Raw genomic sequence first — 14,964 nt, forward strand, 5'->3', positions numbered from 1 at the left:
CCAGAAAGGATCAGCCAGAGCCTTCCGCCAGACAGGATCAGCCAGAGCCTTCCGCCAGACAGGATCAGCCAGAGCCTTCCGCCAGACTGGATCAGCCAGAGCCTTCCGCCAGCCATGAGCAGCCAGAGCCTTCCGCCAGCCATGAGCAGCCAGATCCGTCAGCCAGCCATGAGCAGCCAGATCCGTCAGCCAGCCATGAGCAGCAAGATCCGTCAGCCAGCCATGAGCAGCCAGATCCGTCAGCCAGCCATGAGCAGCCAGATCCGTCAGCCAGCCATGAGCAGCCAGATCCGTCAGCCAGCTATGAGCAGCCAGATCCGTCAGCCAGTCCGGAGCTGCCGTCCCTCAGTCCGGAGCTGCCGTCCCTCAGTCCGGAGCTGCCGTCCCTCAATCCGGAGCTGCCGTCTCTCAGTCCGGAGCTACCCCTCAGTCCGGAGCTACCCATCCGTCCGGAGCTACCCATCCGTCCGGTGGCGCCCTCTGGGATGGTTTTCAGTCCGGGACTTTCTACAAGGGTCGCCGCTCCAGAGGCGCCACCAAAGCGGGTATTGACAATGGTGGAGTGGGGGCCACGTCCCGCACCCGAGCCGCCGTCATATTAAGGCCCACCCCGGACCCTCCCCTTCAATGTCAGGTTGTGCGGTCGGAGTCCGCACCTTTGGGGGGGGGGGGGGTATTGTCACACCCTGGCCTTAGTTATCTTTGTTTTCATTATTATTTTAGTTTTATGTTTTATGTTTTATATTATATTAGTTTTATGGCTGCCTAGATTGGTTCTCAATTAGAGACAGCTGTGGTTTATTGTCTCTGATTGAGAGCCATATTTAAGGCAGCCATAGGCATTTGGGTTTTGTGGGTAATTGTCTATGTGTAGTGTTTGTGTCAGCACTATTTGTCATATTAGCTTCACGGTCGTCAGTTTGTTATTTTGTTAGTTTGTGTATAGTGTTCGTTTCGTGTTTTTTTTCTCTCTCTTCTAAATAAAAGAAGATGTATTTTGCACACGCTGCGCCTTGGTCCAATCTCTCACAGCAAGACGATCGTGACAGTGTGTGTGTGGGTGTGTGTGTGTGTGTGTGTGTGTGCGTGCGTGCGTGCTTGTGCGCATGTGCACAGAGAAAAAATAGAAATAATAGAAAAATAATAGCACAAGGAATAACGATAACTTGGCTATATACACAGTGGACCAGTACCGAGTCGATGTGCAGGGGTACGAGGAAATTGAGTTAGATATTTACATATAGGTAGGGATAAAATGACAAGTCAACATGATAGATAATAAACAGTAGCAGCAGCGTATGTGATGAGTCAAAAGAGTCAGTGCAAAATGGGTCAATGCAGAATGTCCGGGTAGCTATTCGTTAACAATTTAACTAACTATTTAGAAGTCTTATGGCTTGGGTGTAGAAGCTGTTTAGGGTCCGGTTGGTTCCAGACTTAGTGCATTAGTACTGCTTGCCATGTGGTAGCAGAGAGAACAATCTGTGACTTGGGTGACTTTGCCAATTCTGAGGGCCTTCCTCTGACACCGGCTGGTATAGAGGTCCTGGATGGCGGGGAGCTCGGCACCTGTGATGTACTAGGCCGTACACACTACCCTCTGAAGCGCCTTGCGGTCGGATGCCAAGCAGATGCCATACCAAGCGGTGATGCAGCAAGTCAAGATGCTCTCAATGGTGCAGCTGTAGAATGTTTTGAGGATCTGAGGGCCCATGCCGAATCTCTTCAGCCTCCTGAGGGGGAAGAGGCATTGTCGTGTCCTCTTCACGACGGTGTTGCTGTGTGTGGACAATGATAATCCCTTAGCGATGTGGACACTGAGGAACTTGAAGCTCTCGACCAATAAAGGGTATTTAGCCCATCTGTCAGGCTCACATCACTGGACAGCTCGCGACTGGGTTTCCCTTTGTAATCCGTGATAGTTTACAAGCCCTGCCACATCCGACAAGCGTCAGAGCCAGTGTAGTAGGATTCGATCTTGGTCCTGTATGGACACTTTGCCTGTTTGATGGTTCGTCGGAGGGCGTAGCGGGATTTCTTATAAGCGTCCGGATTAGAGTCCCGCTCCTTGAAAGCGGCAGTTCTAGCTTTTAGCTCAGTGCGAATGTTGCCTGTAATCCATGGCTTCTGGTTGGGATATGTACTTGTGGTCACTGTGGGGACGATGTCGTCAATGCACTTAATAATGATGCTGGTGACTGATGTGGTGTACTCCTCAATGCCATCGGATGAATCCCAGAACATATTCCAGCCTGTGCTAGTGAAACAATCCTGTAGTTTAGCATCCACTTCATCGGACCACTTCCGTATTGAGCGCGTCACTGGTACTTCCTGTTTGAGTTTTTGCTTGTAAGTAGGAATCAGGAGGAAAGAGTTATTGTCAGATTTGCCAAAGGGAGGGTGAGGAAGAGCTTTGTGTCTCTGTATGTGGAGTAAAAGGTGATGAAGAGTTTTTCCCCCTCTACTTGCACAGGTGACATGCTGGTAGAAATGAGTTCAAACGGATTTCAGTTTTCCTGCAGTAAAGTCACTGGCCATTAGGAGCGCCGCCTCCGGATGAGCATTTTCTTGTTTACTTATGGCCCTATACAGCTTGTTGAGCATGGTCTTAGTGTGTGTGTGTGTGCGTGCCTGCTTCCATGTGTAACTGTGTGGGTGTTTTACGTCACTCACATGGCACTCGTGTCCCTCCCTCAGGTTGTATGTGAGGTCCAGCTGGATGTCTTGGACAAAGCGGCTGGTGTACTCTGGGTAGAGGTCCAGTACCTCATACAGACCACTCAGGTTGATACACTGCAGGTCACAGTAGGTTAGGGCCTTCACATCTGCATTGGTCTTTATCACCCGGTCATCTATAGACATGTTGGCCCCGATCAGGTCACCCTTACCTGGGGAGGGAGAGGGAGTGGTGGAGGTTTCAGACAGAGAGTTCTAAACATAGAAATCTAATTTCTAGAATAAACAAAGCCCCCTACCATGTAATTTCTAGGGCTGTACTTCTGTGTCATGGAATGTTCTTAATACATGGCCATAAGTTAAAAACACAAAACTGAGAATCTGATCAGTCATAGATCATAGTTAGAATAGAACATATCATATGTTTCATGTCATAAAGTGACACTATCTTTCTGTTTACTCTGCCCTCATTTTCTTGTGTGTACTGTGTTGGATGTCTGATTAGATTTGATTAGGATCTCTTTTTTTGGGGGGAGGGGGTGGCAGAGATGGGCAGTATTTCTGTTACATGTGCTTGAAATATGTATTTAATTTACTTCAATTACTATTTTGTGGCCCCCTTTCCCCCTGCATTGGTGTCAGAAGACTGATAGCCCAATGGTGTGATAAGAGTGTCTGCTAACTGAACTAAATACACTACAAGACCAAAAGTACGTGTTAGATAGATAGCAGTGGCGTAAAGTACTTTTGAGGGGTATCTGTACTATACTTTACTATTCTATTTTTGGCTACTTTTACTTTTACTTCACTACATTCCAGGGAAAAAAAGTATTTTTTACTCCATATATTTTCCCTGACACCCAAAATTTAATTTATTTTGACAGGAAAATTGTCCAATTCACACACTTATCAAGAGAATATCCCTAGTCATCCCTATTGCATCTGATCTGGCAGACTCACTAAACATAAATGCTTCATTTGTAGATTACGTCTGAGTGTTGGAGTGTGGCCCTGGCTATCCGTCAATAAAAAAATTAAAAAGTAGTTTGCTTAATATAAGGAAAATAAGGAGATTGAAATTATTTATACTGTTACTTTTGATACTTAAGTACATTTTAGCAATTCCATTTACTTTTGATACTTAAGTATTTTTTTTAAACATAACACTTTTAGACTTTTACTCAGGTAGTATTTTACTAGTTTACTTTTGAGTAATTTTCTATTAAGGTATCTTTACATTTACTCAAGTATGACAATTTAGTACTTTTTCCACCACTGATAGATAGTTAGTTAGTTCGATAGTTGGTTAGTTCGATAGATAATTAGATAGATAGTTGGTTAGTTCGATAGTAAGTTACATAGATAGTTGGTTAGTTCGATAGTTGGTTAGTTCGAAAGTTGGTTAGTTCGATAGTTGGTTAGTTCAACAGTTGGTTAGTTCGATAGATAGTTGGTTAGTTCGATAGTTGGATAGTTGGTTGGTTCGACAGTTGGGTAGTTGGTTGGTTAGTTCGATAGATAGTTGGTTAGTTTGTTAGTTCGACAGCTTAGTTCGACAGATAGTTGGTCAGTTCGACAGATAGTTGGTTAGTTCGACAGTTGGTTGGTTAGTTCGACAGTTGGTAGGTTAGTTCGACAGTTAGATAGTTGGTTAGTTCGACAGTTAGTTGGTTAGTTCAATAGTTAGTTATTTCGATAGATAGTTGGTTGGTTAGTTCGACAGTTGGTTGGTTAGTTCGACAGTTAGTTGATTAGTTCCACAGTTGGTTGGTTAGTTCCACAGTTGGTTGGTTAGTTCCACAGTTGGATAGTTAGTTAGTTCGACAGTTAGTTGGTTAGTTCGATAGTTGGTTATTTCGATAGATAGTTGGTTGGTTAGTTCAACAGTTGGCTGATTAGTTCAACAGTTAGTTGGTTAGTTTGACAGTTGGTTGGATAGTACGACAGTTGGTTAGATCGAGAGTTGGTTAGTTCAATAGTTGGTTAGTTAGTTCGACAGTTAGTTGGTTAGTTCAATAGTTGGTTATTTCGATAGATAGTTGGTTGGTTAATTCGACAGTTGGTTGGTTAGTTCGACAGTTGGATGGTTAGTTCGACAGTTGGTTAGTTTGACAGTTGGTTGGTTAGTTCAATAGTTGGTTAGTTTGACAGTTGGTTAGTTTGACAGTTGGTTGGTTAGTTCAACATTTGGTTAGTTTGACAGTTGGTTGGTTGGTTAGTTTGATAGTAGGTTAGTTTGACAGTTGGTTGGTTAATTCGATAGATGGTTAGTTTGATAGTTAGTTGGTTAGATAGATAGTTGGATAGATAGATAGTTGGTTAGTTGGTTAGTTAGATCGATAGTTGGTTAGTTCGATAGTTGGTTAGATAGATAGTTGGTTAGTTGGTTAGTTTGGTAGTTAGTTCGATAGTTGGTTAATTCCATAGTTGGTTAGTTCAATAGATACAGTGTATTCGGAAAGTATTCAGATCCCTTCCCTTTTTCCACATAGATAATTAGATAGATACAGTGGGGCAAAAAAGTATTTAGTCAGCCACCAATTGTGCAAGTTCTCCCACTTTAAAAGATGAGAGAGGCCTGTAATTTTCATCATAGGTACACTTCAACTATGACAGACAAAATTAGAAAACAAAATCCAGAAAATCACATTGTAGGATTTTTTATGAATTTATTTGCAAATTATGGTGGAAAATAAGTATTTGGTCACCCACAAACAAGCAAGATTTCTGGCTCTCACAGACCTGTTGTAACGGTCCTGACCTGTTTTATGTTGTTTTTGTATGTGTTTAGGTCAGGGCATGTGTTTTGGGTGGGCAGTCTATGTTATCTGTTTCTATGTTGGTTTTGGTTGCCTGGTATGGCTCTTAATTAGAGGCAGGTGTTTTGCGTTCTCCTCTAATTAAGAGTCATATTTAGGTAGGGTGTTCTCACTGTTTGTTTGTGGGTGATTGTCTCCTGTGTCTGTGTCGATGTTACACCATACAAGATTGTTTCGGTTTGTTCGTGCGTTTTTGTAGTAAGTACTTGTTCGTTCGTTCTGCGTGTGTTATGTCAGTTCGTCGTGCTAAGTCTGTCTACTTTCGTTTTGTTATTTTGTTAGTTTATTCAAGTATAGTTTGTTTCGTTTCGTCTTGTAAATAAAATTCATCATGTATTCACAACCCGCTGCGCCTTGGCTCGATCACTACTCCTCCTCTTCTTATGAAGAGAGAGAGGAACGCCGTTACAGAATCACCCACCATTCCAGAGCCAAGCAGCGGAGTAAATGGAGTAAGGGACAGGAAAAGAAGGAGCAATGGACATGGGACGATATATTGGACGGAAAGGGTTGCTACACATGGGAGGAGATCCTGGCTGGTAGGGATCGCCTCCCATGGGAACAGCTGGAGGCACTGAGGAGAGCAGAGGCTACCGGAGAGAGGAACCGGAGCTATGAGGGAACGAGTCTGGCACGGAAGCCCAAAAAGCCCGTAAGTAACTCCCAAAAATTTCTTGGGGGGGTGGCTAAGAGGTAGTGGGCCAAGGGCAGGTAGGAGACCTGCGCCCACTTCCCAGGCTTACCGTGGAGAGCGGGAGTACTGGCAGGCGCAGTGTTACGCAGTAGAGCGCACGGTGTCTCCTGTACGAGTGCATAGCCCAGTGCGGGTTATTCCACCTCCCCGCACTGGTAGGGCTAGATTGGGTATTGAGCCAGGTGTCATGAGGCCGGCTCAACGCGTCTGGTCTCCAGTGCGTCTCCTCGGGCCGGCATACATGGCACCGGCCTTACGCATGGTTTCCCCGGTTCGCCTACATAGGCCGGTGCGGGTTATTCCACCTCCCCGCACTGGTCGGGCGACCGGGAGCATTCAACCAGGTAAGGTTGGGCAGGCTCAATGCTCAAGAGTGCCAGTACGCCTCCACGGTCCGGTATTTCCGGCGCCACCTCCCCGCCCCAGCCTAGTACCTACAGTGCCTACACTACGCACTAGGCTACCAGTGCGTCTCCTGAGCCCAGTTCCTCCTCCACTCACTCTCTCTGTAGTGCGTGTATCCAGTTCGGTGCCTCCAGTTCCGGCACCACGCACAAAGCCTCCTGTGCGTCTCCAGAGCCCTGAACACACTGTATCTTCTCCCCCTACTAATCCTGATGTGCTTGTCCTCAGCCCGGTGTCACCAGTGCCGGTACCTCGCATCAGGTATGGAGTGGGCTTTGAGAATACAGTGTGCCCTGTCCCTGCTCCCCGCACTAGTAGGAAGGTGCTTATCCTTAGCCCGGTGCCTCCAGTTCCGGCACCACGCACCAGGTCTACAGTGCGCCGTATCCGGCCAGAGCCATCCGTCTCCCCAGCGCCATCTGAGCCATCCGTCTCCCCAGCGCCATCTGAGCCATCCGTCTCCCCAGCGCCGTCTGAGCCATCCGTCTGCCATGAGCCTGCAAAGCCGCCCGTCTGCCATGAGCCTGCAAAGCCGCCCGTCTGCCATGAGCCTACAGAGCCGTCCGCCAGACAGGAGCCGCTAGAGCCGCCCGCCAGACAGGAGCCGCTAGAGCCGCCCGCCAGACAGGAGCCGCTAGAGCCGCCCGCCAGACAGGATCCGCCAGAGCCGCCCGCCAGACAGGATCTGCCAGAGCCGCCAACCAGACAGGATCTGCCAGAGCCGCCAACCAGACAGGATCTGCCAGAGCCGCCAACCAGACAGGATCTGCCAGAGCCGCCAGCGAGCCATGAGCAGCCAGAGCCGCCAGCGAGCCATGAGCAGCCAGAGCCGCCAGCGAGCCATGAGCAGCCAGAGCCGCCAGCGAGCCATGAGCAGCCAGAGCCGCCAGCCTGCCATGAGCGTCGAGAGCCGCCAGCCTGCCATGAGCGTCGAGAGCCGTCAGCCTGCCATGAGCGTCGAGAGCCGTCAGCCTGCCATGAGCGTCGAGAGCCGTCAGCCTGCCATGAGCGTCGAGAGCCGTCAGCCTGCCATGAGCGTCGAGAGCCGTCAGCCTGCCATGAGCGTCGAGAGCCGTCAGCCTGCCATGAGCGTCGAGAGCCGTCAGCCTGCCATGAGCGTCGAGAGCCGTCAGCCTGCCATGAGCGTCGAGAGCCGTCAGCCTGCCATGAGCGTCGAGAGCCGTCAGCCTGCCATGAGCGTCGAGAGCCGTCAGCCTGCATAGACCTGCCAGAGTCCCTCAGCCAGGATCTGCCAGAGTATATCAGCCGGGACCTGCCCCTTGTCCCGGTGTTGCCCCTTGTCCCGGTGCTGCCCCTTGTCCCGGTGCTGCCCCTTATCCCGGTGCTGCCCCTTGTCCCGGTGCTGCCCCTTGTCCCGGTGCTGCCCTTTATCCCGGTGCTGCCCCTTATCCCGGTGCTGCCCCTTATCCCGGTGCTGCCCCTTGTCCCGGTGCTGCCCCTTGTCCCGGTGCTGCCCCTTGTCCCGGTGCTGCCCCTTGTCCCGGTGCTGCCCCTTGTCCCGGTGCTGCCCCTTGTCCCGGTGCTGCCCCTTCTCCTGGTGCTGGCCGTTTATTTAGGGGATGTGAGTTTTAGGGTGGTCATTGGGAGGGGAAGACAGAAACGGGGAGTGACTATGGTGGTGTGGGGACAGCGTCCAGAGCCGGAGCCACCACCGTGGTCAACTGCCCACCCAGACCCTCCCCTGGACTTTGTGCTGGTGCGCCCGGCGTTCGCACCTTGAGGGGGGGGTTCTGTAACGGTCCTGACCTGTTTTATGTTGTTTTTGTATGTGTTTAGGTCAGGGCATGTGTTTTGGGTGGGCAGTCTATGTTATCTGTTTCTATGTTGGTTTTGGTTGCCTGGTATGGCTCTTAATTAGAGGCAGGTGTTTTGCGTTCTCCTCTAATTAAGAGTCATATTTAGGTAGGGTGTTCTCACTGTTTGTTTGTGGGTGATTGTCTCCTGTGTCTGTGTCGATGTTACACCATACGGGATTGTTTCGGTTTGTTCGTGCGTTTTTGTAGTAAGTACTTGTTCGTTCGTTCTGCGTGTGTTATGTCAGTTCGTCGTGCTAAGTCTGTCTACTTTCGTTTTGTTATTTTGTTAGTTTATTGTTTCGTTTCGTCTTGTAAATAAAATTCATCATGTATTCACAACCCGCTGCGCCTTGGCTCGATCACTACTCCTCCTCTTCTTATGAAGAGAGAGAGGAACGCCGTTACACCTGTAACTTCTTCTTTAAGAGGCTCCTCTGTCCTCCACTCATTACCTGTATTAATGGCACCTGTTTGAACTTGTTATCAGTATAAAAGACACCTGTCCACAACCTCAAACAGTCACACTCCAAACTCCACTATGGCCAAGACCAAAGAGCTGTCAAAGGACACCAGAAACAAAATTGTAGACCTGCACCAGGCTGGGAAGACTGAATCTGCAATAGGTAAGCAGCTTGGTTTGAAGAAATCAACTGTGGGAGCAATTATTAGGAAATGGAAGACATACAAGACCACTGATAATTTCCCTCGATCTGGGGCCCCACGCAAGATCTCACCCCGTGGGGTCAAAATGATCACAAGAACGGTGAGCAAAAATCCCAGAACCACACGGGGGGACCTAGTGAATGACTTGCAGAGAGCTGGGACCAAAGTAACAAAGCCTACCATCAGTAACACACTACGCCGGCAGGGACTCAAATACTGCAGTGCCAGACATATCCCCCTGTTTAAGCCAGTACATGTCCAGGCCCGTCTGAAGTTTGCTAGAGAGCATTTGGATGATCCAGAAGAAGATTGGGAGAATGTCATATGGTCAGATGAAACCAAAATATAACTTTTTTGGTAAAAACTCAACTCGTCGTGTTTGGAGGACAAAGAATGCTGAGTTGCATCCAAAGAACACCATACCTACTGTGAAGCATGGGGGTGGAAACATCATGCTTTGGGGCTGTTCTTCTGCAAAAGGACCAGGACGACTGATCCGTGTAAAGGAAAGAATGAATGGGGCCATGTATCGTGAGATTTTGAGTGAAAACCTCCTTCCATCAGCAAGGGCATTGAAGATGAAACATGGCTGGGTCTTTCAGCATGACAATGATCCCAAACACACCGCCCGGGCAACGAAGAAGTGGCTTCGTAAGAAGCATTTCAAGGTCCTGGAGTGGCCTAGTGTCACGTTCCTGACCTGTTTTATGTTATTTTTGTATGTGTTTAGTTGGTCAGGGCGTGAGTTGGGGTGGGCATTCTATGTTTTGTGTTTCTATGTTTAGGTGGTTTGTAATTAGCCTTATATGGTTCTCAATCAGAGACAGGTGTTTGACTTTTCCTCTGATTGAGAACCATATAAAGGTTGGCTGTTCACACTGTTTGTTTGTGGGTGATTGTCTTCCGTGTCTGTGTCTATGCACCACACGGGACTGTTTCGGTTTGTTCGTTTATGTATGTAGTCTGTTTCCTGTTCGTGCGTTCTTCGTCTATTGTAAGTTCTCAAGTCAGGTCTGTCTACATCGTTTATTTGTTTTATAGTTTATTCAAGTGTTTTTTGTGTTCGTCTTCGTCTTGCAATAAATTCATTATGTATTCACAACCCGCTGCATTTTGGTCAAATCCCTACTCCTCCTCTTCGGACGAAGAGGAGGAGGACAACCGTTACAGAATCACCCACCTACCAAAGACCAAACGGTGTGGGAGAGCTCAACAACGAAACCAGGACTCGTGGACATGGGAGGAAATATTGGACGGAAAAGGACCCTGGGCTAAGGCAGAAGAATATCGCAGCCCCAAAGCTGAGCTGGAGGCAGCGAAAGCAGAGAGGCGGCGATATGAGGAGCTAGCTCGGAAGCAGGGAAAGGATCTGGGCTACACTACGTGGGAGGAGATTGACAGGTGGGCGATCAACCCAGGGCGAGTGCCGGAGCCCGCCTGGGATTCTCTGGCGCAGTGCGAGGAGGGATACCGGCGTATGGAGGCAGCACGACGACGCGGTAGGAAGCCTGTGAGTAAACCCCAAAAATGTCTTGGGGGGGGGACTAAGAGGGAGAGTGGCGAGGTCAGGTAGAAGACCTGCGCCCACTCCCTGTACTTACCGTGGAGAGCGAGAGTACGGGCAGACACCGTGTTACGCAGTAGAGCGCATGGTGTCTCCTGTACGTGTGCATAGCCCGGTGCGGGTTATTCCACCTCCCCGCACTGGCAGGGCTAGATTGAGGATTCAGCCGGATGTCATGAAGCCGGCCCAACGCATCTGGCCACCAGTGCGTCTCAGTTGGTTAGTTCGATAGTTGGTTAGTTCGATAGTTAGTTACATAGATAGTTGGTTTGTTGGATAGTTGGTTAGTTGGATAGTTGGTTAGTTGGTTAGTTTGACAGTTGTTGGTTAGTTCGACAGTTGGTTAGTTCGATAGTTGGTTAGTTCGATAGTTAGTTACATAGATAGTTGGTTTGTTGGATAGTTGGATAGTTGGTTAGTTCAACAGTTAGTTGGTTAGTTTGACAGTTGTTGGTTAGTTCGACAGTTGGTTAGTTCGACAGTTGGTTAGTTCGACAGTTGGTTGGTTAGTTAGACAGTTGGTTAGTTGGTTAGACAGTTGGTTAGTTGGTTAGTTCGATAGTTGGTTAGATTGATAGTTAGTTACATAGATAGTTGGTTAGTTGATCTAGTTCAACAGTTGGTTGGTTAGTTCAACAGTTGGTTGGTTAGTTCAACAGTTGGTTGGTTAGTTCGACAGTTGGTTGGTTAGTTCGACAGTTGGTTAGTTAGTTCGACAGTTGGTTAGTTTGACAGTTGGTTAGTTCAAAGGTGGTTAGTTTAACAGTTCATTAGTTCAATAGTTGGTTTTTAGTTCGATAGTTAGTTGGTTAGTTCGACAGTTGGTTAGTTGGTTTGTTCGATAGTTGGTTACATAGATAGTTGGTTAGTTCGATAGATGGATAGTTGGTTAGTTTGATAGTTGGATAGTTTGTTAGTTTGACAGTTAGTTGGTTAGTTGGTTAGTTCGATAGTTGGCTAGTTCGATAGATAGTTGGTTAGTTGGTTAGTTCGACAGTTAGTTGGTTAGTTATACAATTGGTTGATAGTTAGACAGTTGGTTAGTTGGTTAGTTTGATAGTTGTTTAGTTCGATAGTTAGTTACATAGATAGTTGTTTAGTTGGATAGTTGGTTAGTTAGACAGTTAGTTGGTTAGTTCGATAGTTGGTTGGTTCGATAGATAGTTGGTTATTTGGTTAGTTCAATAGTTGGTTAGTTGGTTAGTTCAATAGTTGGTTAGTTGGTTAGTTCAATAGTTGGATAGTTCGATAGATAGTTGGTTAGTTTGACAGTTGGTTGGTTAGTTGGATAGTTGGTTAGTTGGTTAGTTCAATAGTTGGTTAGTTCGATAGATAGTTGGTTAGTTAGACAGTTGGTTGGTTAGTTTGACAGTTGGTTGGTTAGTTCGACAGTTGGTTCGTTCAACAGTTGGTTAGTTACATAGCTAGTTGGTTAGTTGGATAGATAGTTGGTTATTTCAACAGTTAGTTGGTTCGACAGTTAGTTGGTTAATTCGGTAGATGGTTATTTCGATAGATAGTTGGTTAGTTCCACAGTTGGTTGGTTAGGTTGACAGTTGGTTAGTTCGACAGTTGGTTGGTTATTTCGATAGTTGGTTGGTTAGTTTGACAGTTGGTTAGTTCAACAGTTGGTTGGTTAGTTCGATAGTTGGTTAGTTGGTTAGTTCGAAAGTTGGTTAGTTGGTTAGTTCGATAGATGGTGAGTTCGATAGATAGATTGTTGGTTAGTTCAATAGTTGGTTAGTTCAATAGATAGATAGTTGGTTAGTTCAACAGTTGGTTGGTTAGTTTGACGGTTGGTTAGTTTGACAGTTGGTTAGTTCGACAGTTGGTTGGTTAGTTCAATAGTTGATTAGTTCGATAGATAGATAGATAGATAGTTGGTTAGTTCAATAGCTGGTTAGTTCGATAGATAGATAGTTGGTTAGTTCAACAGTTGGTTGGTTAGTTTGACAGTTGGTTAGTTTGACAGTTGGTTAGTTCAATAGTTAGTTAGTTCAATAGTTAGTTACATAGATAGTTGGTTAATTCGATAGTTGGTTAGTTGTTTAGTTTGACAGTTGGTTGGTTAGTTCGACAGTTGGTTGGTTAGTTCCACAGTTGGTTGGTTGGTTCCACAGTTGGTTGGTTAGTTCGACAGTTGGTTGGTTAGTTCGACAGTTGGTTGGTTAGTTCGACAGTTGGTTGGTTAGTTCGACAGTTGGTTAGTTCGACAGTTGGTTAGTTCAATAGTTAGTTAGTTCAACAGTTGGTTAGTTGGTTAGTTTGACAGTTGGTTAGTTGGTTAGTTTGATAGTTGGTTCGTTTGATAGTTAGTTACATGGATAGTTGGTTAGTTCGATAGTTGGTTAGTTTGATAGATAGTTGGTTGGTTAGTTCGACAGCTGGTTAGTTTGACAGTTGGTTAGTTCGACAGTTGATTAGTTAGTTCGATAGTTGGTTAGTTCGATAGTTAGTTGGTTAGTTCGATAGTTTGATAGTTAATTCGACAGTTGGTTAGTTCGATAGTTCAATAGTTAGTTTGGTAGTTAGTTCGATAGTTGGTTAGTTTGATAGTAGGTTATTTACATAGTTGGTTAGTTCAATAGATACAGTGTATTCGGAAAGTATTCAGATCCCTTCCCTTTTTCCACATTTGTGACCGGTTTCAGGAAACTAGGCGTATGTCTCAGGTTACCACTTCATAGGAGAGCTGTTATTAAAATGCTTTTTTGGCAGAAATGCCTTCTCTAACATGTAAACTTTCATGTGCCTTAATAACAAACTTGTATGCAATCTGCAGTATAAATAAAATAGTTAAATTACGAGCCAAGTTGGTTTGGCCAAAGAAAAAAAGGCAGCAACCTTCCCGCTAGCCATGATTGGCTGAGATAATGATTGGGCTGGACATGCCGAGGGATGAGTTTGGATTGGTCTGCCATATAGCACGCTTCTGTCTATTTGAGCTGGTTAGTATGTCTAGGTAATCCTGTCGAATGCTGCTCTTCAAAAATCTATTCTGTATTACAACTGCATACGTTTTGTTCTCCAATTTCTGGTTTTTGAAATCAGTTGAATTTGAGTATGATAGCTAAAGAGATGGAGAAAACACCTGTCTACAAATTACATCTTCAAACTGAGGGTAGCCATGGCATCTGACAGGAGACGCATCCAACCATGAATGATGTATACGGGTAAGATAGTCTAGCTAGCTACATTCAGATATTACACGTTTCTAATTTTGACAGAAAGAGCCATTTGCTTAGCTAGCTATAGCCTAATGTTAGCTAGCTAACATTGAACCTGGTTGGTTAATTACCTGCAGATTTATGCAGGGTAGTAACGTCATGAGTTGGGATTATGCTTCATTGTTTACCTAGCTAGCTAGCTACAGGTCTTAACCTGTTGAGGCTGGGGGCGCTGTTGTCACTATTTATGCTAATCGTGTAATTTTTGAAACGGCTTCCCACAAAATTCTTGATCGTACAATATGCATATTATTATTATTATTGGATAGAAAACAGTCTATAGTTTCTATAGGAGTTGACATTTTGTCTCTAAGTGGAACAGAACCCATTCTACAGCAATTTCCCTGACATGGAGTCAGATTTCAGAAATGTTGGCCCCTGATCTGGAGTCAGTTAACCTGTTGGGGATGGGGGCGCTGTTTAGACTACTTATGCTAATTTGGCTAATTTTTTAAACGGCTTCCCACAAAATCCTTGATCGTACAATATGCATATTATTATTATTATTGGATAGAAAACAGTCTATAGTTTCTATAGGAGTTGAAATTTTGTCTCTAAGTGGAACAGAGCCCATTCTACAGCAATTTCCCTGACATGGAGTCAGATTTGAGAAATGTTGGCCACTCTTCTGAAGTCATTTAAAAGGGCACTGTCGTTGCTATGACTATACGGACACTTCTTACGTCTTCCCCTGGATGCCTTTACGTGATGACGATTCCAACGGGGTCGATTGCTCGTTCACAGGCCCTACAAATGAAAAAACCCTGAAGCTAGTCATTCTTTGGGAGCTGCGTCATGAGCCTAGAGGACACCGGCGCGCACCTGTTCCAAGCGTTAGTTTAGCCTGTTATATTTCTCCGGTCATCTTTTCACTCGTTTTAGGAGTTAAAAACATCATAAGGTAGTTAATTTAAGGCGTTTTATAGCAATTTATATCCGTTTAGTGCGATTTTGGGACATTTATTTTTGCAACGATGTGAAAAGTTGGGCACGCTTTTCAGTTCATCCCGAACGCAGTTGACATTTCCACATGGCAAGAGGACAGCTTTCCACCAAAAGACGATTTCTCCCAAGAAAGGATCCTTTGCCCAAGATACTG

At 45.9% G+C, this 14,964-nt stretch overlaps 1 protein-coding gene across 1 annotated transcript in view; it reads right to left on the reverse strand.

The window, feature by feature from the left end:
• Positions 1 to 14,964, reverse strand: part of LOC129830873 (potassium voltage-gated channel subfamily H member 8-like) — a 138,764-nt gene that overhangs the window by 18,816 nt on the left and 104,984 nt on the right. Inside the window, exon 11 of the mRNA XM_055893685.1 lies at positions 2,674 to 2,888. Coding sequence (XP_055749660.1) covers positions 2,674 to 2,888 — 215 coding nt within the window. The remainder of the gene's footprint in view (positions 1 to 2,673; positions 2,889 to 14,964) is intronic.

Source organism: Salvelinus fontinalis, chromosome 32, assembly GCF_029448725.1.
Source record: "Salvelinus fontinalis isolate EN_2023a chromosome 32, ASM2944872v1, whole genome shotgun sequence".
Classification (NCBI taxonomy): domain Eukaryota; kingdom Metazoa; phylum Chordata; class Actinopteri; order Salmoniformes; family Salmonidae; genus Salvelinus; species Salvelinus fontinalis.